The sequence below is a fragment of the Macaca mulatta genome, chromosome 16 (assembly GCF_049350105.2).
Source record: "Macaca mulatta isolate MMU2019108-1 chromosome 16, T2T-MMU8v2.0, whole genome shotgun sequence".
Taxonomy (NCBI): Eukaryota; Metazoa; Chordata; class Mammalia; order Primates; family Cercopithecidae; genus Macaca; species Macaca mulatta.
In genome coordinates, this window is record NC_133421.1 from 11,201,560 (window position 1) to 11,225,045 (window position 23,486).

A 23,486-nucleotide genomic window follows, 5' to 3' on the forward strand; every position below is an offset into this window, starting at 1 on the left:
TTTCTCATTTCAGGTGATCTTAGTTGAACTGTATCCCAGTGGATTCCAGCGGTCTTTCTTTGATGAAGAGGACCTGAATACTATCGCAGAGGGAGATAATGTGTATGCCTTTCAAGTTCCTCCCTCACCCAGCCAGGGGACTCTCTCAGGTATAACAGGTGCTTTACACAATTTTATTTGGCTATGATGAGTTACAGGTTTCAGAGGATACTCTTTAGGTGCAAAGGCGTAAAACATCCAGTTTTAGCACTTGGAACAGTCAGACTTATTATCCCTGGCATTTGTTGTGTGCAGATGGTTGATATTAAAAATTATTTAGCTTATACAGGGATTCTCAAAACCTTAGTGAATATCAGAATCACCTGGAGGACGTGCGCAAGCAGATTTCTGGACCCTACCCACAGACTATATGATTTGGGTGGCCTGGGGTGGGGCCTAAGAGTTTGCACATCTAAGCGAGTTCCCAGGTGATGCTGATGCTGCTGGTCCAGGAACCACACTTTGAGAACCACCATTTGGTATAAATGCTGGAGTCATCTTTGCCGTCAGGATTCCTATGGGTCAAGGTTTGTGTGTGAAGTAAAATGTCTACAAATTTGAGCAGTACATGGTTAAAGAGTTTATTAAATGACTTTTTAACAAAATAGTTCCACTTCTTAATGCTTGTTTTTCCTATACCATAGACTGGCTAACATGGTCAGTTTCTAACAGTCCTTTTTATTTGTAGGTCAGGATACATGTTGGCCAAGTTGCTAGTGAAGAAGACCCATATATAAATATATATATATTTGAGACATATATATATATATTTGAGATGGTTTCTCACTCTGTCACCCAGGCTGTAGTACGGTGGCACGATCTCAGCTCATTGTAACCTCTGCCTCCCGGGTTCAAGTGATTCTCCTGCCTCAGCCTCCCAAGTAGCTGGGACTATAGGTGCCTGCTACCATGCTCGGCTAATTTTTGTATTTTTAGTAGAGACGGAGTTTCACCGTGTTGGCCAGGCTGGTCTCAAACTCCTGACCTCAGGTGATCCACCTGCCTCGGCCTCTGAAAGTGCTGGGATTACAGGCATGAGCCACCACGCCCAACCTGAAGGCCCATATTTAAAGGACCCTATGTCAGTGTTACATTATACCCCAGATGTTTCCTATGCCCTGGCCCCATGTTTTAGCCGGCCTAGGTAGCAGCCTATAGGAACTGGATGTTCGCAGTTCTCTGAGTTGACAGGGAGATGCTGGGCATTGGAATCTAGGACAAGACATTAACTGACACTGACTATGTTACAACCCAGTGAAACAAGTTCTCCTTTCAAATTCAATCATGACGGACACATCTTTTCCTTTAAAGTCAACAGTTCAGAACTGAGATGCAAATGGACGATAGTCCAATTCCTCTACTTCCTCATTGGTAGAGATTCTCATCCATCTCTGTATACTTCTTTTGTTGGCTTTCTAAGAGAGTGGATACCCTGGGGTTCTGTAATGAAGTCATAAAAGCAACCAAAATTATTTTGGAGTATTTTTCAGGTGCCTTGAAAAATATTAGTTAAATTCTTGTTCCTGTTTTAAAACTATAGGGTGATGACCGGGCACAGTGGCTCATGCCTGAAATCCCAGTACTTTGGGAGGCCAAGGCAGGAGGATCACTGGAGGTCAGGAGTTGAAGACCAGCCTGGCCAACATGGTGAAACCCCATCTCTACCAAAAATACAAAAAAATTAGCTGGGTGTGGTGGCGCACATCCACAATCCCAGCTATTGGAGAGGCTGAGACAGGAGAATCACTGGAACCTGTAAGGCAGAGTTTGCAGTGAGCCGAGATTGCGCCACTGCACTCCAGCCTGGTGGGCAGAGCGAGACTCTGTCTCAAAGAAACACACAAAAAACTATTGGGTGAACACAATTGCAAATTCACTACCATATTCTTGATGTTCGTATGCCAGGTGTCAGATGGCACAAATGCCATGAACCTTGTTATCTCCTCCCTTAAAACCCTCTAGTGGCCCCCCGTTGGTGGTTAATAGATGCTCAAAGAGAAAGAGGGACTAGAGAAGCTAAGGCTCTGACCCAGGAAATCAGTTCCTTTAGGAACATGAACGAATGTCATTCTCTCTCCTCCAGCTCATGCACTGGCTCTGTCGGTCTCCCCACGCCTGGCAGCCCGTGAGGGCCAGCGATTCTCCCTCTCTCTCCACAGTGAGAGCAAGGTGCTAATCCTCTTCTGTAACTTGGTGGGGTCAGGGCAGCAGGCTAGCAGGTATGTTTCACTTTATTCTTTTTTCATGTGGTGTCTGGGATTTGTAGACCTGTGCTTGGGAGCCTGTCTAGAGTAAAATTAAATATTTATTCCCAAGGTTAATCAAGTAGGAGCCGGAAGTAGGGTCCTTTCTGACTAAGAGGATTAGAAATATCTGCCTTAAGCGTTTGGCTAACATTATCATTCCTAACCATCAAACATCAGAGGCCTTCCTATTAATCAGAGGAACAGTTTTTACTGCCCTCACCACTATTATTCTATATTGTAATACCTAGGCGGTGCAGTGCTAAAAGAAACTGGCTATAAGAAAAGAGGTGATACTTTGGTTGTCTGTCCAGAAAACCAAGAACTGGAAACTGATTGGCAGTAAGGAAAGGGTTCAGGAAATTGATGGGTTATATAACAAATATACAAAAACAGATAGCTTTCTTATATAGCCCCAATAAAGTGTTTAAAAGACAGAATTACATTAAGTTATAGTTAGATGGATGAAATGTTTCTAAAATGTATCTTGAATAAGAAACTGGTAAAAACAAAATGATAGATTATTCTAATAATTAAAATATTATTAATTAGCTCAGCTTGTAAAAATCAATTAGCCCAGCCTTACTTATTAATTCATCAACTCTCTAGTAATATGAAATATATCATTTTTATCATACAATAAATACTTATAGACAGGTGGCCTATTCTGTTTGACTGATTTAATTGTATATTCTTCTGCCTGTATTACAATATTTTAATAATTTCAGAATTATGGTCTATTTCATATTACTAGAGAGTGAATGAATTATTCAAAGGTAAGGCTGGGCTAATTGGGCTAATTGATTTCTTTGTTTCTTTTTATTTTAAATAGTCAACTTTTAACTCCTGCTATGGATTCACACGTATAAATTTCAGGTTGACTAGAGAGGTAACTCTAGAAAAGGAAGTCATAATATGACTTAAAGACAGCCGAGGTGGGTGGATCATGAGGTCAGGAGTTCGAGACCAGCCTGGCTAACACAGTGAAACTCTGTCTCTACTAAAAATACAAAAAATTAGCCGGGGGTGGTGGCATGCACCTGTAGTTCCAGCTACTTGGGAGGCTGTGGCAGGAGAGTCGCTTGAACCGAGGAGGCAGATGTTGCAATCGGCTGAGATTGCACCACTGCACTCCAGCCTGGGCAACAGAGCAATACTCTGTCTCAAAAAAAAAAAAAAAAAAAATTAATAAATTAAAAAAACAAAGACAACATGGGAGAATATTTATGTCCTTGGGTGGGGGCTAGTTTAACATGAAAGTCAGGAGGCTGTAAAGGAAAAGGCTGATGTTTCAAATATATTTAAAAATTTAAACTAAAAGCAAATTTGAAAGGCAAAGGGCAAATGAGGAAAGATATTTATGTCATGTGAGAGGCGAAGGATTTATGTCCATCCTATAAATCCCAGCTCTCGAAAATTAAGGAGATAAATACCCTTGGTGAAATGAACCACAGAGATTGACATTAGTTCACAGAAGAAATACAAGCATAGGTTAAAATATTCAGCATCAGCCTGGCACAGTGGCTCACGCCTGTAATCCCAGCACTTTGGAAAGCCGAGGCTGAGGTTGGGAGTTGGGGACCAGCCTGACAAGTAGAGAAACCCTGTCTCTACTAAAAATATAAAATTAGCCAGGTGTGATGGTGCACTCCTGTAATCCCAGCTACTCGGGAGGCTGAGACAGGAGAATGGCTTAAAACCAGGAGGCAGAGGTTGTGGTGAGCTGAGATTGCGCCACTGCACTCCAGCCTGGGCGACAAGAGTGAAACTCCGTCTCCAAAAAAAAAAAAAAAAAAGAAACAAAATTCAGCATCATTTATAGTAGAAGAAATTCTGGTTGCAATAGCAAGATACTATTCTTAACCTTTTAGATTGTTAAATAATTTTTAGAAATTGATAATGCTCATTCTGGGCCGGGGTCCGGGAAATCAGGTAAATTGGTATGGCTTTTTCGGAGGACAATTTGGGAAGAAAGAGCTTTAGTCTTGCCTTTCTACTTCTGGAACTTTACCCTAAGGGAATAATTGTGCACTCAAAGGTTATGTTCAAGGTTATATCTAGTTCCTGCGATAAGCAAGCATTGTTTAAATAAAAACTTGGAACGCCGCACAGTACAGGATGGATTAAGTAAACTGATCTGTCCACACAACAATGGACGCACAGTGCCCTTGCCTGTCCAGACAGATCACCTCATACTTGTGCTCTGCTTTAGCCAATTTTATTTAACAGTTTCACATTCTTACCTCACTGGGTCTTCACACAGGCTGCAGCGAGGCCAGGAAGCAGTGAGTGGCTAGTGATTCGTCCAGGAGTACCCACAGCAGAGTTAGGGCCTGCAGGTGCAGCCTCACCCAGCATCCTGTACACCGTGAGCTCACTGCTGTGCGCTTACTATGTTGGGACATGGATACCATCCCCAGTGATGAGAATGTTCCTGATACCCCAAACCAACGGTTGTGTCATCTGGATTTATGTCTCTGTCTTGCCTTCCCCTGGCTCCAAGGTTCTCTTACTGTACTCCCTGCTGTGGGGAAGCGACTTTGCCAGCTAGCTGGTCATTTGGAGTAATCTGTTTACATAGCAGTATCTATCTGGCTTTGTATCACTGGGCCTCTGTTTACATTGCAATGTCTCCATTTGTTACAAGATTCTCTGATTGGCAATTTTGGATTGTGTTTAGCTTTAAAAACCATTTACATTATTTTTAATTGACACATAATTATACATATTTACGGGGTACAGAGTGATATTTTGATACATGTATATAGTGTGTAATGATCAAATCAGGATAATTGGCATAGCCATCACCTCAAACATTTATCATTTCATGTTGGGAAGATTGAAAATCCTATCCTCTAGCTGTTGAAAACACACAATAAATTATTGTGAACAATAGTCACTCTGTACTGCTATAGAACACTAGAGCTTATTTCTCCTATCTAGCTATAATTTTTATTCATTACCTAACCTTTTCCTAGCTCCCACCAGCCCCTCCCAGCCTCTAGTAGAACTACTATTCTACTCTACTTCTATGACATTAACTTTTTTAGATTCCACACGTGTGAGTACAAGCAGTATTTATCTTTCTGTGCCTGACTTATTTCACTTAACATAATGTCCTCCAGCCTCATCCATCTTGCCGCAAACAACAGGATTCCATTCCTTTTCATGGGTGCATAGTATTCCATTATGTATATAGATTACGTTTCCTTTTTCATTTCTTTTCCATTCATCCACTGATGTATACTTAGGTTGATTTAGAATCTTGGCTATTGTGAATAGCCCTGCAATAAACACAGGAGTGCACAATCTTTTCTTTGGATAAATACCCAGTAGTGGGATGGCTGGGTCGTATGGTGGTTCTATGTTTAGTTTTTTGAAGAACATCCATGCTATTCTCCACAGCGTCTCTTTTCCCACCAAGAGTGTACAAGAGTTCCCTTTTCTCCATAACCTCACCAGCATTTGTTATTTCTTGTCTTTTTGATGATAGCCATCCTAACTGGGGTAAGATGATATCTCATTGGGGTTTTGACTTGCATTTCCCTAATAATTAGTCATGTTGAGCATTTTTTCATATGCCTATTGGCTACGTGTGTCTTTTTGAGAAATGTCTATTCAGATCCTTTGCCCATTTTCAAATGGGGTTCTTTGTTTTTTCGCTGTTGAGTTTTTGTGCTTGGCTCTTAACTCGTCACTTATCCTATTGAGAGGAAGCCAGGGGTAGAACAACCACTCATGACTGGTGGATGTTGCTGGTTTTTCCTTTGCTGGGATAACCTGATTTCCTTGGATTTTCAGGTTTGGGCCGCCCTTCCTGATAAGGGAAGATAGAGCTGTTTCCTGGGCCCAGCTCCAGCAGTCTATCCTCAGCAAGGCCCGCCATCTTATGAAGAGTGAGGCCCCTGTACAGGTCAGTGGTGTGTGTGTGTGTGTGTGCATGCGTGCGTGCATGTGTGAGTGTGGGTGTGTGTATTGGGAGGGTTGGAATTTAGGGTAGCTCAGGAGAGGAGAATTTGCTGTTAAGGAGTGCTCATACTGTTTTATAAAATGACTTAGATTTGTGTGCAAGTAGAAGTAACCATCTTATAGTCTGTAGTGTTTTACTTTTGTGCCATTATAAAATACCTTTCATGGACAGAGCTTTTTCTTATTAAATCTTTCAAAACACCATTGGGAAAATGGCATTTACATTACAAAAGTTTTTTTTTTCACATTTTCCATCACTCGCTAAGCATTTACATTATTATTCCCAATTTTGTATGTTTATGGCTTACCATAGTTTTTCCTAGAAGATAGCATATTGTAATAAATTGCAACTGTATGTTTAAATCAACAATTTCTTTTTTTTTTTTTTTTTTTTTTTTTTTTTTTTTTGAGACGGAGTCTCGCTCTGTAGCCCAGGCGGGAGTGCAGTGGCCGGATCTCAGCTCACTGCAAGCTCCGCCTCCCGGGTTCACGCCATTCTCCTGCCTCAGCCTCCCGAGTAGCTGGGACTACAGGCGCTGCCACCTCGCCCGGCTATTTTTTGTATTTCTTAGTAGAGACGGGGTTTCACCGTGTTAGCCAGGATGGTCTCGATCTCCTGACCTCGTGATCCGCCCATCTCGGCCTCCCAAAGTGCTGGGATTACAGGCTTGAGCCACCGCGCCCGGCCTTAAATCAACAATTTCAAGGGACTTGAGATAGAATTTCTGTGGAAAATTAAAATGATTATGTCCAAATATGAAAATCTAGATGTTAAAATAATTTTGTCCAGATTTTTTAAAAGCTAAGATAACTCAAAGGAAAACAATATTTGCCTTGTTTATTTATTCTCAGATTGATAGTTTCCAAACAAAAACAGTATGTTTAAGAACTGTTGATTTTTTTTTTAGCTCCTATAATGTCAGAAACTTTTCTGATGGTTGCTTGAAGATGTTGAAATTTTTAGGGACAGGTCAGTTGCGTCAGATTCCTGTTTTCCCCTAACTATTCCCATAGTAAAAGCTTTTTATTTGGAGCACACACAGATCTTATCTCAGAGATAATTCCTCCTAATTCATGCTCCTTCCTGCTCAGCAAAAACCATATGTTTGATTTAGGATTTATACCAAATAACACTTTGTTAAAAACCTTCACTACATTTGTCCCAACTTTTATCTCTGAAGCATTTTGTTCAATGTATTGTAGAGCAGATCCACCAAAGGGCCCAAATTAGAAACTCCTCTGCAAGTAGGTCAGTCTATCCAGTGAGAGTTTTGCCTTCTCCCAAACCTTAAGCTACTGATTATTGCAATACATGAAACCATTTTCATGTGAGCATTTAACTCAGCTGTCCTTACTCTTACCTGCTCACACACCTGTACTTTTTTTTTTTTTTTTTGGAGATAGAGTCTCACTCCGTCACCAGGCTGGAGTGCAGTGGTGCGATCTTGGCTCACTGCAACCTCCGCCTCCCAGGTTCAAGCGATTATCCTGCCTCAGCCTCCCGAGTAGCTAGGACCACAGGCGAGCACCACCACGCCCAGCTAATTTTTGTATATTTAGTAGAGATGGTATTTCACCATGTTGGCCAGGATGGTCTCAATCTCTTGACCTCGTGATCCTCCCTCCTCAGCCTCCCAAAGTGCTGGGATTACAGGTGTGAGCCACCGTGCCCGGCTCCACCTGTACTTTTGCCTCCATACCTTTGCAGTCATTTCAGCTTTATTTTATTTTTGAGACAGGGTCTCACTCTGACACCCAGGCTGGAGTGCAGTGGTGTGGTAATGGCTCACTGCATCTTTGACCTCCCAGGCTCAAGTGGTCCTCCCACCTCTGCATCCTGAGTAGCTGGCACTACAGGCGTGTGGCACCGCACCCAGCTAATTTTTTTTTTTGTTAGAGACATTTCACCATTTTGCCCAGGGTGGTCTTGAACTCCTGGACTCAGTTGATCCATCCGCCTAAGCCTCCCAAAGTGTTGGGATTACAAGTGTGAGCCACTGTGCCCGGCCCAATTTCAATTTCAGAAATGGATCAAGTAATCAAGGAGGCCAGCAAAATCCTAATACAGACAACCTTTGACTTAGCCGCAGATGCTTTTCCACAGCTTCACAGGTAAATGTATGGTCAGACATGATTTTCTGTAGGAGTAATGTGTTCTAGACGGTTGTGAGGCTTCCAACCTAGCTCATCCGTTTAACCCATAATTCTTTTAATACTGTATTAAATACTGGTTCAAATATAGTCATTTGAAGACAATATGTTCAGAAGTCTCCACATTGAACTGAAGAGATTAAACATATGTGTACTGAAGGTTTGGACATGAGCCTCCCTAGCCAAGAATAGAGAACGAGAAAGTTTCTTACAAAAATGACCAATTTACTGGATAGGATTAATTTGCATGTGTTATGAAAAAAATAAGAGCTGTCATTGCCAATTTTTTTTTTTTTTTAAAGAGATAGAGTCCCACTCTGTTGGCCAGGCTGGAGTGTGGTGGTGTGATCGTAGCTCACTGCAGCCTTGAACTCCTGGGCTCAAGTGATCCTCCCACCTCATCCTTCCAAGTAGCTGGGACTACAAGCACCTGCCATCATGCCTGGTTAATTATTTTAAATTTTTTGCAGAGATGGGGTCTCACTGTATTGCCCAGGTTGGTCTCGAACTCCTGGCCTCAAGAAGTCCTCCCACATTGGCCTCCCAAAGTGCTGGGATTACAGGCATGAGCCACCATGCCTGGCTACCCAAACGTTTTTATGGTATTTTGTAAACGGGGGTGTGTGAGGCCAGCACTATTTGTGTGCAGGCAGAGTAGGCTGCCTCTATGCAGACGTTGGTGCTGTGATGGTGGCTAGCCTTTGCTATCTAAACAGCAAGGCTCCATTAGGGGCGGAGGAAAAAGAGCTTTCTCCCCCAGATTTAAGTTAACATTCTCCTTAGGGAGGACACCTTTTCGTGGCCAACCTTCAATCAAAGCCCCTGAAGTCATCTTACTTCCAGATGTTGATTTCCTCTTTGTTGAAGCCGTAGATGAACTAGAACATGGTTAGAGTTTGGCTAGACGTACGAGCTCCCTGCCCTTCACACTCAAGACCCCCTGCAGCCCAGTTCCAGTTTACCCACCAGCCTTGTGGCCGATACTCCCTGCACACATCAGCTCCCACAGCCAAAGGGGTCGGCTCACAGCTCTCTGGGTCTGTTTCGGGTCATTCTGTCCTGCCATGTGTCGTTCCTCTTTCCTGGAATTGTGACGCTTTTCTCTTGTTTTCCTCTAATTCAACCTGTCTTTCCTCCACGGTTTTTAAGAAAATGCGTCTGCCTTTTACCTTTGTCAGAGTTTGGAAGAAAATTTTATTTTATTTCTGGTTGTCGAGATTATCAGTGACAAATTTAAGCATCTGTTTCTATTATTTGAATGAAGACCCCGTTGATTTTTTTAAAAAATTTTGGTAAAAGATATATACTTTTATTTGTTTTAACCACTCATAAGTGTATATTAATTACATTTACAACATTGTATCACCATCACTACTATGTATACCCCCAATTTTTTCATCATCAACAAAAACTTTATTAAACATTATACCGATCAAAACAAAAACTTTATACCTGTTAAAAAACAAAAACGTTGGCCGGGCGTGGTGGCTCACGCCTGTACTCCCAGCACTTTAGAAGGCCGAGGCAGACGGATCACCTGAGGTCAGGAGTTCGAGATCAGCCTGACCAACACAGTGAAACCCCATCTCTACCAAAAATACAAAAATTAGCCAGGTGTGGTGGTGGGCACCTGTAATCCCAGCTACTCGGGAGGCTGAGGCAGGAGAATCACTTGAACCAGGGAGGTGGAGGTTGTAGTGAGCCGAGATCGTACCACTGTACTCCAGCCTGGGTGACAGAGCAAGACTGTCTCAAAAACAAACAAACAAACAAAACTTTGTACCTATTAAACAACAATTCCCCATTTTCTCCTCTCCCTAGCTCCTTGTAACTACCATTCTACTTTCCATCTGTATGAATTTTCCTGTTTTAGGTACCTTATATAACTAGAATAATATAATATTTATCTTTTTACATCTGACTTATTTCACTAAATGTCATGTTTTCAAGGGTCATCCATGTTGTAGCATATCTCAGAATTTCCTTCATTTTTTTTTTTTTCTTTTTTTGAGATGGCGTTTCACTCTTGTTGCCCAGGCTGGAGTGCAATGGCATGATTTCAGCTCACTGCAACCTCCACCTCCCAGATTCAAGTGATTCTCCTGCCTCAGCCTCCCGAGTAGCTGGGATTACAGGCATGCGCCACAACACCCGGCTAATTTTTTTGTATTTTTAGTAGAGACGGGGTTTCTCCATGTTGGTCAGGCTGATCTCGAACTCCCAACCTCAGGTGATCCACCTGCCTCAGCCGCCCAAAGTGCTGGGATTACAGGCGTGAGCCACCGCGCTGGGCTGCCTTCATTTTTAAGGCTAAATAATATTCTGTTGTGTATACATCCCACATTTTGTTTATCTATCCATCGTTGGTGGACACTTGGGTTATTTCTTTCTTTTGACTTGTGAATCATGCTGCTGTGAACATTGGTGTATAAATATCTGTTCAAGCCCCTCCTTGCGACTCTTAGATATACACCTGAGAGAATTGAAGGTTATATGGTAGTTGAACATTTAACCTTTTGAGAAACTGCTGAACTGTTTTCTACAGCAGCGGTACCATCCATTTTACATTCCCAACTATCCATTTTACATTCCCACCAGCAATGCATAAGGGTTCCAGTTTCTCCAAATTCTTGCCAATGCTTGTTATTTTCCATTTAAAAAAAAAATAGGCCAGGTGCAGTGGCTCACGCCTGTAATCCTAGCCCTTTGGGAGGCTGAGGTGGGTGAGGTCAGGAGATCGAGACCATCCTGGCTAATATGGTGAAACCCTGTCTCTACGAAAAATACAAAAAAAACCAAAAAACAAAAAAAAACCTAGCCGGGCGTGGTGTAGTCCCAGCTACTCGGGAGGCTGAGGCAGGAGAATGGCGTGAACCCGGGAGGCGGAGCTTGCAGTGAGCCGAGATTGCGCCACTGCACTCCAGCCTGGGAGACAGAGCGAGACTCCGTCTCAGAAAAAAAAACCACCACCACCACCACCAACAAAAACATTTAGTTGTAGGCTGGGCACAGTGGCTCACGCCTGCAATCCCAGCACTTTGGGAGGCCGAGGTGGGCAGATCACCTGAGGTCAGGTGTTGAGAGCAGCCCGGCCAATATGATGAAACCCCATCTCTACTAAAAATACAAAAATTAGCCAGGCGTGGTGGCGGGCGCCTGCAATTCCAGCTGCTCAGGAGGCCGAGGCAGGAGAATCACTTGACCTCGGGAGGGGGAGGTTGTAGTGAGCCAAGATTGTGCCACTGCACTCCAGCCTGGGCGACAGAGTGAGACTTCAATGTCTCAAAAAAAATTTAATTATAGCCATCCCAGTGGGTGTGAAGTGGTGCCTCAACGTGGTCTTGATTTGCATTTCTCTAATGACTAATGATGTTGCTGATCTTTTCATGGGCTTCTTGGCCGTCTGTACCTCTTTGGAGAAGTAGCTACTCAAATGTTTGCCCATTTTTTAAATTGAGTTGTTCATTGCATTGAATTGTTAAGAGGCATCTTCCATTAAATATGTCATTGTAAGCCTCATTTCAATTTCAGAAAAGTTCGAATATGATAAACACATATCTTAGAATAATAACTAAGGTGCTATCTCTTTATGTGGCTTATTTAAAAATGTGTAAATATTTACTTTGCCTGTAAAATATACATGAACTGGCTTTTAGAAAATTGCCTCATTGTGGGGATGATAATCATCTTCATAAAGTAGGTTAAGTTACCTATTAAAAGTTAATTAACATGAGGCCGGGCGCGGTGGCTCAAGCCTGTAATCCCAGCACTTTGGGAGGCCGAGACGGGCGGATCACGAGGTCAGGAGATCGAGACCATCCTGGCTAAAACAGTGAAACCCCGTCTCTACTAAAAAAATACAAAAAAAACTAGCCGGGCGAGGTGGCGGGTGCCTGTAGTCCCAGCTACTCGGGAGGCTGAGGCAGGAGAATGGCATAAACCCGGGAGGCGGAGCTTGCAGTGAGCTGAGATCAGGCCACTGCACTCCAGCCTGGGTGACAGAGCGAGACTCCGTCTCAAAAAAAAAAAAAAAAAAAAAAAAAGTTAATTAACATGATTGATTTATGTTCCATTAAATGTACCAGTATCTGCCCCAGTTAAGCATTTGCTATTTAAACACACCGTGTTCATTTTTGGGGGGAAGGTTTAACGTATTAAACACAGTATTAGATCACTGCGTTACAAGGTATAGTGTGAATCTTTTAAAAAAAATGAGGTTTTTGTCTCTTAATTTTGAATTCTAATTATTACGGGAATATTCAAAATACACTATGGAAAATAATGATTATATTTTTTAATGTATGCGCCACTTTAGAGTCTAATTTAAATCAATATAGGGGCTACATAATGACTTATGTCTGTTTTTGTCTTGGCAGAACCTGGGATCTCTGTTCTCCATTCGTGTTGTGGGACTCTCTGTAGCCTGCAGCTATTTGTCTCCGAAGGACAGTCGGCCCCTGTGTCACTGGGCAGTTGACAGGTAAGGGGGAAGGTCCAGGTTCAGTAAGTTAATGAACCCTATCTTATTTTACTAGAGTCCTTTGAGGGTATGTGTCAATGAGATTGCTCGTAGTGTTCGTTATTCTTGATCATTTACCTCTCCAGTACCAGCCGCTATGTTAGATCACTGGGCATATTCTGTGCTTTGAACTCTTGTGTCTAAAGAGGCACTACTATGTCCACTTCAAAGATGTGGAGGACACCAGTGTTCTCAGAGATTAGTTAACTTGATCACACTTAAACAGCTAGTTAATAGGCAAGCCCAAATTTGAACCCAGATTGATCTAACTAAAACCCAAATTCGGCCGGGCATGGTGGTTCATGCCTGTAATCCCAGCGCTTTCAGAGGCTGAGGTGGGTGGATTGCCTGGGGTCAGGATTTGGAGACCAGTCTGGCCCACTTGGTGAAACCCCATCTCTACTAAAAATACAAAAAAATTAGCCAGGTATGGTAGCATGCGCCTATAATCCTAGCTACTCAGGAGGCTGAGGCAGGGGAATTGCCTGAACCAGGGAGTTGGAGGTTGCAGTGAGCTGAGATCGCGCCACTGCACTCCAGCCTGGGTGACAGAGCAAGACTCAATCTCAAAAAACCAAAACCAAAAAAAAAACAGAACACCGAATTCGTTCAATCCGGCCGTGCTCCTGAATTCAACAGGAATATCTCCCTAGGATACGTGAAGATTCTACAGCTAATTCATTGGTCCTAAACTGTAAGAGATTGTGGACTGTGCCTGAGGCTTAAAGCCAGTGTGGCTGTGTCTCTGGTTGCTACCTTGATAGCCTTCCGGTGCGTGTGGCCTTGCAAAACAATCCCCAGGTCGTTGCAGCATCTATGGACAGTTCCGCTCTATAAATGAATGTCTGGCACTTCTCTTTATTTTTCCATAGACCCCAGGTTCTCAGTAAGGTCCTCTGATTTCCTGACTTGGTCAGCCAAATTCAGCCTGACTGAGATGGGCCTCTCCCCTTCTAAAGAGACCAGGAACCAGGGTAGCGGGTGAGCCAGAAGGTTCTGTGGCCTACACCCCATCCACATCCTCCTTGGCTGATGCATGCTTTTGCTTTACAGAGTTAGGGAGGCAGGAGAAGGATCCTCAAGGGCCTGCTTGGGTCTCCCAGGGAGAGGGAGCCCCAGGAAGAGGAACCCCCTTCCCACACTCAGTCTTGGAGATAAGAACTGTGCCACCCAAAGTGGTTCTGTAGACTGCCAGCCTATGAACTGACTGTCACCAGCCCATGACAAGAACTTGAGAGGAAGCACTTACGAATGTTAAAGCAAAGAGTAATCTATAATATGGTGGATAAAATAATTTCTTTTAAAAATGGAACTTAGGCCGGGCGCGGTGGCTCAAGCCTGTAATCCCAGCACTTTGGGAGGCCGAGATGGGCGGATCACGAGGTCAGGAGATCGAGACCATCCTGGCTAACACGGTGAAACCCCGTCTCTACTAAAAAATACAAAAAACTAGCCGGGCGCGGTGGTGGGCGCCTGTAGTCCCAGCTACTCCGGAGGCTGAGGCAGGAGAATGGCGTGAACCCGGGAGGCGGAGCTTGCAGTGAGCTGAGATCCGGCCACTGCACTCCAGCCTGGGCGGCAGAGCGAGACTCCGTCTCAAAAAAAAAAAAAAAAAAAAAAAGGAACTTATATTTTGTATGTCTTTCCTCACCCCCCATTACTTTTTATATTTATTTATTTATTTATTTGTTTGTTTGTTTGTTTTTGAGACAGAGTCTCCCTTTGTCTTCCAGGCTCGAGTGCAGTGGCGCAATCTCGGCTCCCTGCAGCCTCCGCCTTCTGGGTTCAAGCAATTTTCCTGCCTTAGCCTCCCAAGTAGCTAGGAGTATAGGCACGTGCCACCACGCCCGGTTAATTTTTTTTATTTTTAGTAGAGACAGGGTTTCACCACGTTGGTCAGGCTGGTCTCGAACTCCTGACCTCAAGTGACCCACCTGCCTCTGCCTCCCAAAGTGGTGGGATTACAGGTGTGAGCCACCGCACCCGGCCCGTTATTTCTTTTTATAAAAGTATTGGTCTGCAGTGGTTTGGAAACAAACCGTCAAACTAGTCTTTTATCATAGGTAGTTTGAGAAGCACTAGAATTGAGTAGAGTTGTCCAGCAAGCTGACCATCCTAAAGGATGTCCTCTTGAGATCACACCTCTCCTGGCCCACACCTTCCATTCACTGGACACCTCACTACAGTCTGGCCCTTGTTCACCCCATCCCCATCCCCACCCCACCCCACAATCCCAGTCCCAGCCCTGCTGGTACAGCTCTCTCTGGCATCTGAAGTGACCTTTACCTCTTTCACAGGGCTCTCCATTTAGCCTTTGCCCTGCCTCTTCCATGCCTATCCCAACATCTCTTTGTTCTATAGGAAATTCTTTATTTTCTTTTTGATAAAATACACAAATACAAAAATTCCTTTTTTTTTTTTTTTTTGAGATGGAGTCTTGCTCTGTCATCCAGCCTGGAGTGCAGTGGCGCAATCTCGGTTCACTGCAACCTCCACTTCCCGGGTTCAAGTGATTCTCCTGCCTCAGCCTCCCGAGTAGCTGGGACTACAGGTGCCCGCCACCACGCCCGGCTAATATTTTGTATTTGTAGTAGAGATGGAGTTTCACCGTGTTAGCCAGCATGGTCTCGATCTCCTGACCTCACGATCCGCCCGCCTCAGCCTCCCAAAGTGCTGGGATTACAGGCGTGAGCCACCACCCGGCGCCAAAATTACATTATAACCACTTTAAGGTGTGCAGTTCAGTGGAATTGTTACATTCACCTTGTTATACAGCCATTGCCACCATCCAACTCCAGAGCTCTTTCATCTTGCAAAATGGAAACTGTGTACTTATCACACAGCATCCCTCCCCTTCGTCTTCCTTAGTCTCTGGAAAACCACCACTCTACTCTCTGTCCTATGAATTTGACAACTGTAGGTGCCTCAGGTAGCAGGAATCATAGTGTTTATCCTTCTGTGTTTGGCTTATTTCACTAAGCACCGTATTTTCAAGGTTCACCCATGTTGCAGCACACGTTAGAATTTCCTTCCTTTTTAGGGGTGAATAATATTCCATTGTATGTATGCACCACCTAGAAATATATCTCCTATGAGTTTTTTTTTTTTTTTTTTTTTTTTTTTTTTTTTGTCTGTTTGAAATCTTCCTCTCCCTCTCTGGATGCTCAAACATTATTGGGTCTCAGCATTCCACACCTGGCCCTCTGGTTTCCATTTATGGACGATTTTTTTTTTTTTTTCAGACAGAGTCTCACTCTGTCGCCTAGGCTGGAGTGCAGTGGCGCGATCTCGGCTCACTGCAAGCTCCGCCTCTCGGGTTCAAGCAATTCTGCCTCAGCCTCCTCAGTAGCTGGGACTACAGGGGCACGCTGCCACGCCCGTCTAAATTTTTGTATTTTAGTAGAGACAGGGTTTCACCGTGTTGCCCAGGCTGGTCCCAAACTCCTGAGCTCAGGCAGTCTGCCCACCTCTGCCTCCCAAAGTGCTGGGATTACAGGTGTGAGCCACCGTGCCTGGCCCCATCCCTGGATGGTCTTACTCTTGGTTCTGTCTACCGCCTTTAGGCCAAAGTCTCCCAGATCCATATCTCCTGCCCAGATTTTTCTCTAGATTGCAGACCCGCCTGTCCTACTTACATGCCTCATAGGCACGGGTAACTAAACACTTGTGAGTCTGAACTCTTCTTGCTTAAAGCTTTTCATTTCCCATCTTTGTGTCTAAATGGTGACACCACCATCTACTCAGGGACTCAAGCTAGGAACCTGGCATCACCCCTGATCCCTTCTTTCTGCTTTGTCCTTCCATTCAGTCCATTTTCAGGTCTTATCTGTTCCCTATCCTGGCACTTCCCCAGATCTCTCCACTCCTCTCCACATTGACACCGTTGCCTGAATTTAGGCCCTGATCATGTCCTATCTGGATTGCTCTGGCAGCCTCCTGTTTCACTTACCTGAATCCGTCCAGTGTCCTTGGTGTTAGAGACCACTGGGTGGTCTCCCGGTGCCCACAGGCTAAAGTCCACACTTGTGAGGGTGGCCTACAGAGCCCTCCCTCTCCCATGTGGCCTGTCCCTCACTGTGCTGGGATCTTCCAGCACACACCCTGCCTTCTACTGCTGAGTTCTCCACCTGTGTGTCCTTTCCCCTCTGGTTCCCCTGACTGACTTTTGTAAAAAATTCATTAAATTTTTGGGCCAGGCACGGTGGCTCACGCCTGTAATCCCAGCACTTCGGGAGGCCGAGGCGGGTGGATCACTTGAGGCCAGAAGTTCAGACCCAGCCTGACCAACATGGTGAAACCGCATTTCTACCGAAAATACAAAAATTAGCCAGGCGTGGTGGCGCACACCTGTAATCCCAGCTACTTGGCAGGCTGAGGCAGGAGAATCGCTTTAACCCGGGATGTGGAACTTGCAGTGAGCCGAGATTGTTCCACTGCACTCCAGCCTGGGCAACAGAGCAAGACTGTGTCTCAAAAATAAATAATAAAGATAAAAATTTCTTAAATTTGTATTTTTTATTTATTTTTATTTCTATAACTTTCTTGGGTGAATGTTGTCTTCTCACTTATATACTTTTGTTTTTTTTAAAGATTCATAGGTACATGTGCAGGTTTTTATATGGGTATATTATATAATTCTGGGGTTTGAGTTTCTATTGAACCCATCACTCAAATAGTGAGTGTAGTACTCAGTACTAGTTTTTCCTCTCCCCCTTTTTCCCTCCCCCATTTTGCAGTGCTCAATGTCTATTGTTCCCATGTTTATGTCCATGTGTGCCCATGGTTTAGCTCCCACTTATAATGAGAACATGTGGTATTTGATTTTCTGTTTCCGCATTCATTCACTTAGGATAATGGCCTCCAGCTTCATCCATGTTGCTGCAAAAAACAGGAATTCATTTTTTTTTGGCTGTGTAGTGTTCTATGGTGTACCCGTATCACATTTTCTTTATCCAGTCCACCATCAGTGGACACTCAGGTTGACTCCATGGCCTTACTGTTGTGACCAGTGCTGTGATAAATGTATGAGTGCAGGTGTCTTTTTGATACAATGATTTATTTTCCTTTGGGTTGATACCCAGGAGCAGAATTGCTGAGTTGAGTTTTTAGTTCTTTGAAAAATCACCATACTTTTTTCCATAGGAGTTGAACCAATGTACATTCCAACCAACAGTGCCTAAGCGTTCTCTTTTCTCTGCATCCTCACCAATATCTGTTATTTTCTGACCTTTTTTGTTTTTTGAAATGGAGTCTCGCTCTGTCGCCCAGGCTGGATCTCAGCTCACTGCAAGCTCTGCCTCCCAGGTTTACACTATTCTCCTGCCTCAGCCTCCCGTGTAGCTGGGACTACAGGCGCCCGCCACCTCGCCCGGCTAGTTTTTTGTATTTTTTAGTAGAGACGGGTTTCACCGTGTTAGCCAGGATGGTCTTGATCTCCAGCCTCCCAAAGTGCTGGGATTACAGGCTTGAGCCACCGCGCCCGGCCTATTTTCTGACTTTTTAATAATAGCCTTTGGACTGATGAGAGATGGTATTTCATTGTAGCTTTCATTTGCATTTCCCTGATGATTAGCGATGATGAGCAGTTTTTAATATGTTCGTTGGCCACTTACTTGTATGTCTTCTTTGGAGAGGTGTCTTTCATGTCCTTTGCTCACTTTTTAATAGGATTATTTGTTTTTGTTGACTTAAGTCCCTTATATATTCTGGATATTAGTCCTTTGTCAGATGCATAGTTTGCAAAAATTTTCTCCCATCCTGTCGGCTGCCTCTTTTATTCTGTTGATAGCTTCTTTTGCTGTGCAGACCTCTTTAGTTTAATTAAGTCCCAGTTTTCAATGTTTGTTTATGTTACATTTGCTTTTAAGGTCTCAGTCATTCCTCTGGCCAGGTCCTGCCTATCTGTCCTTCAGAGCAGCCCGGGGTGTGTGTCCCCAGACTCCTGAGTGCATTAGAATGATCTCTGTGGGCTCCTCCCATTAGCCTATCGGCCCGTTAAGGGTGGGGATTGTTAGGTTTGTACATTTCTTGGAATAGCATCTCCATAAACATTGAATAAGGCCTTCTTTCTTTTTGTATCAGAGCTGTGGTCGGGGGAGGTAATCTCACCCTCTAGTGACAATCTGATTTCCATGTAAAGAGGGAAGTTGGGCGACAGCCACACCTCTTTCTTTCCCTGTCCTAAGGAGTTTTGTACAATAAACTTGGAGCATGAAGGTACCTGTTTTCCTTTTCCACTTCCATGTTTAAATTCCAGTCGAAGAGTAGACTGTGGATTGAGGCAGAAAGAGATGAACATTTTAAGTTTATTAGTAAGACTGATTTAAGGATCCTGCTTAGATCCTTAAATGAGTCCAATTTGGGCTTTCAAATGTGTTCCCCCAGAATTAAATGATGCACCCACTGACCTCCGCCAAGGCAGATCTCCCCAATGGCAGGTCTCCGTCATTGTGGAAATGGAAAATTTGGGGGACCTAAAGAAAGAAGCTTAGATCTAGGGGTCCCCAGTTTGTCTCCTCAGAATGGAATATTGGTCACATACTTTGTCTTCCGCCTGCCAGACAGAGCTGCTTCCAAGAAACGCAAGGCACGGATGGGGGAGAACGGCGGGTGGCTAGGTTGTAGGACATAGGTAGGCCTAATGACAGGAGGTAGAGCCCACCTTCTTCTACAATCCCACCAATCAGATAAGGCACTTCTCCTCCTTTGGAAGGAGTGAGGATGAGGAGGCAGCATGATTCTCTGCATCTACAGGAAAATGAGGGGGCAATCAGTGTTTGTCCCAACCCATCAGGGCTCACCGGGCTGGGAGAACTCCCAGACATACCTTGTTCCTCGCTCCCTCCTGGCTCACTCAGGAAGGTGCCACAACTCCAGCTCCGACCTGTCCGTGCTCAGCCATAGGACTTTGTGCCTTCCATGAGCTCAAAACCTGTTACCAGATCATCTTAGTGATAGTTTGGGACTCATCTGACATCCCCCTTTCCTTGCAACACATTCGAAACACTCCTTTGGGTGCGGACGTTGCCATCACTTGTGTCTGTTCCTATTGATTTCAGGATAAAACCTCATGTCCTCCACTTTGCTCTCTTCCCATCTTTTCTGTATTGAGGCTGATCCACCTTTTCTGAAATGGGCTGGGCCCAAGTGGTTGGAAAGAGCTACAGGTTGACAGGGCACTGGGATTTTCTATGCACTGGAGGGTTTGGAGGCAGAAGACTTCTTAGGTCGTGGAGGGGGGCTTAAGGGTGCTCCTTCTGCACTGCAGTGGGGGGCAAGGTAGCAGCTCTTTGGGCTTCCTCAGTATTGGGTATTTGTGTAGGATGGTCAAGTGGAAGTGCCCTGGAGACGCTGAGAGGGTAGCTGCGGCTGCAGTGGAACAGCTGATCTGTCTCCTCAAAGTAATCCCAAATCTATAGAGCTCACAGGCTGCCATGGGAGTGAGGGGAGGGCACTATGAGGTAGGTCTGAAGGTCTGAGACGGAGCCTTCAGCCGACTTAGCAGCCTCCGAGGATGGCTGACCTTGGCTTACAGGCAGTTTGGGTATTTCTGTTTGGAACATCAGTCCCCGGGTTGCAGGGAGACTGCTGAGCCCTGAAGAGCTGCGGGAAGGAGGTCCCGTGTTTTCTGATGGGCTCCCTTGTTCTCTTCTCAGGGCTTTGCATCTCAGGAGGCCGGGAGGCCCTCCACATGTCAAGCTGGCGGTGGAGTGGGATAGCTCTGTCAAGGAGCGGTGAGTTCAAGGGAATTTACCTCCCACAGAGCTGAGACAGGGCCTCTCGGTGCCCAGGTTTCCCTGGATGCAGCTTCCCCCAGCATGGCTGCAGGCAGGGTGCCCACATCTTTGAGCCAGTGTAACCCGTTCCTGCGAGATGCCTGAGTGAGAATTTTCTGTATGTAAATAACAGTGACAGGAATGGAGTGACAGTGGTGGTGGTGGGTGATGTCAAGAGTAGTAACCGCAGTCACAGTAGACAGTTACGCAGCACCCACCCACTCACCCCGTGCCAGTCACTGCTCTGAACACTTTACGTGTGTATAGGGGATTTATTTAATCTTCTTCACACCCTATGTGTGGGTGGTCTGGGGTGGGTACTTCTGTAATCCACATTTCTCAGAGGTGGAAACTGAGGCACAGAGAGGTTAAGCAATTGCTGGAGAGCACACAGCTCATACACTGGTAGAGCTGGGATTTGAACCCAGACCCTCTGGCTGGAGTCCGTGCTCCTCATTACCACACTTGGCTACCTCTGTAACACTGAGGGCATCAGCCTTGCTTTAAGAAAGGACATTGTTCACTCCAGCAAGTATTTATTGATCAACTACTAGGTGCCAGGCCCTGTGCTAGGGTGAGGAAAACAAAGATGAATAAGCCAAGGACCTGGTCCCTGTAGGAGCTGGTGGGGGAGAGAGAATTCCAGTAGAATATAGTGCTGAGTCCGAAGGATGCCTGCAGCTCCCCAGGAACCCATAGACAGGGCACGGTAGCGTCGCCTGGCCGATGCCTTGTGGCGGGTTTGCTGTGAGTAGAGACATAGGCGAAGCCCGTCTCGGAGCGGGAAAGTCCTGAACGCCGTGGGTGTCCTCTCCGTGCAGCCTGTTCGGGAACCTCCAGGAGGAGCGGGCGCAGGATGCCGACAGCGTGTGGCAGCAGCAGCAGGCGCACCAGCAGCACAGCTGTACCTTGGATGAATGTTTTCAGTTCTACACCAAGGAGGAGCAGGTCCTGCCCTGGGGGTCCACGCCCCGGCCGGGAAGGGGGCTGGCTGCCTTTGGTGGGTTGGCCACGTGCCGCGGGGGCCTCACAGTCCGGGTGGTTTCCTTTCCAGCTGGCCCAGGACGACGCCTGGAAGTGTCCGCACTGCCAAGTCCTGCAGCAGGGGATGGTGAAGCTGAGTTTGTGGACGCTGCCTGACATCCTCATCATCCACCTCAAGAGGTTCTGCCAGGTGGGCGAGAGAAGAAACAAGCTCTCCACGCTGGTGAAGTTTCCGCTTTCTGGACTCAACATGGCTCCCCATGTGGCCCAGAGAAGCACCAGCCCCGAGGCAGGACTGGGCCCCTGGCCTTCCTGGAAGCCGCCGGGCTGCCTGCCCACCAGTTGCCCGCTGGACTTCCTGTACGACCTGTACGCCGTCTGCAACCACCACGGCAACCTGCAAGGTGGGCATTACACAGGTGAGCCTTGCCTTGCCTTTCTGCCAATGCAGCTGTGGCCACAGCCTCGAGATGTCCCCGGAATGGGTGCCGCTCGGATGCTGAGCTCCCTGGGGCACTTAGTGAGATCTGACCCCTCACCCACTGCACACCAGGGCATGTGCCAGAGCAGAAGGGACCTTGTCCCAGCTACAGAGTTGACGTTGAGTTAGGTTGGAGGTTGGAATATATAAAGTTAGGCCTGATGCGGTAGCTCATGCCTGTAATCCCAGCACTTTGGGAGGCTGAGGTGGAAGAATCACTTGAGGCCACGAGTTCGAGACCAGCCTAGGCAACAGAGCAAGACCCCGTCTCTACAAAAAAAAATGAAGAAAAAAAAAAATGAACTAGGCATTGTGGCTTACACTTGTAGTACTAGCTGCTCAGGAGGCTGAGATGGGAGGATCCCTTGAGCCCAGGAGACTGAGGCTGTGGTGAACCATGATTGCACCACTGTACTCCAGCCTGGGCAACAGAGTGAGACCCTGTCTCCAAAACAAATAAACCAACAAACAGAGGTTAGTTATCACCCAAATTTTCAACCATATGAAATATGGGAGGTCATTATTGGAACCGAGAGAGTGACGTTCATTCTCATCTGCGATTCAGCGTGAGGAATCTTACTTACCGGATTTGGTGGCCTTGTATTCTGTGGTGTACTTTCCACGTTTGTTCCTCTGGGGAACTTGAGAGCAGCGGATGAAGGGAAGGGCAGAAACAAATGACCAGACGATTTTCTCAATTGTTTATAATCATCCCTTTGAGGGCTTTCAGAGAGTGTCATGACGGATCATTTTTCTCGATTATGTCTCGTTTGTTTGCTTCTCCCCGACCAGGGCATCTCAGTGACGGTGAGAAGCCTATTGGTAGCTGCAGCAGTTGAGTGTCTCCACCATGCAGATAGCGTGGAGGGTCATCAGGGTGAGCCTTAGTAGTCTAAGGGGTTTAGGGCATGATTTCCGTCATTGGAGAATGGATGGAACAGGCCCCCATGGAGAAAGAGAAATGAGGATGCCGTTACAGGCTGGGGACCACCTGATTGGACAGAGATGCACTGGACGGCCGGGTTACACTGGGCCAGCCTGGGCTGGTCACGGTGAGGGTTATGGGGGCCACCAAAACCGCTTTCAGCTCACAGTGGCCGCCTTATGCTGTTGTGCGGTGCCAGCCTGTTCTTCCACAGCTGTCCTGCTCCAGATGAGGCCTTGCCACCTTTGTAACTGCTGGGACCGTTCTGTCCAGCCACTTCCCCTGTCTCACTTCTCTGGGCTGAAAATAGCTCAGCAGGAATCCCTTGAGGCCCATATGTATCTTGGGAGGCATCTCTGTTACTCAGATTTTTTTTTTTTTTTTTTTTTTACTAAGAGTG

General features: G+C 45.6%; 1 protein-coding gene across 4 annotated transcripts in view; it reads left to right on the forward strand.

Annotated features, from left to right (window-relative positions):
- USP43 (ubiquitin specific peptidase 43) overlaps positions 1–23,486 on the forward strand; it is an 86,775-nt gene that overhangs the window by 35,064 nt on the left and 28,225 nt on the right. The window contains exons 6-12 of one of the 4 annotated variants that reach the window (XM_028836011.2): positions 14–158; positions 2,123–2,258; positions 6,084–6,195; positions 12,779–12,882; positions 20,577–20,654; positions 21,518–21,644; positions 21,751–22,099. In XM_028836011.2, coding sequence (XP_028691844.2) covers positions 14–158; positions 2,123–2,258; positions 6,084–6,195; positions 12,779–12,882; positions 20,577–20,654; positions 21,518–21,644; positions 21,751–22,099 — 1,051 coding nt within the window. The remainder of the gene's footprint in view (positions 1–13; positions 159–2,122; positions 2,259–6,083; positions 6,196–12,778; positions 12,883–20,576; positions 20,655–21,517; positions 21,645–21,750; positions 22,100–23,486) is intronic. The other 3 variants (XM_028836012.2, XM_015118592.3, XM_015118593.3) reach the window with 3 other exon arrangements.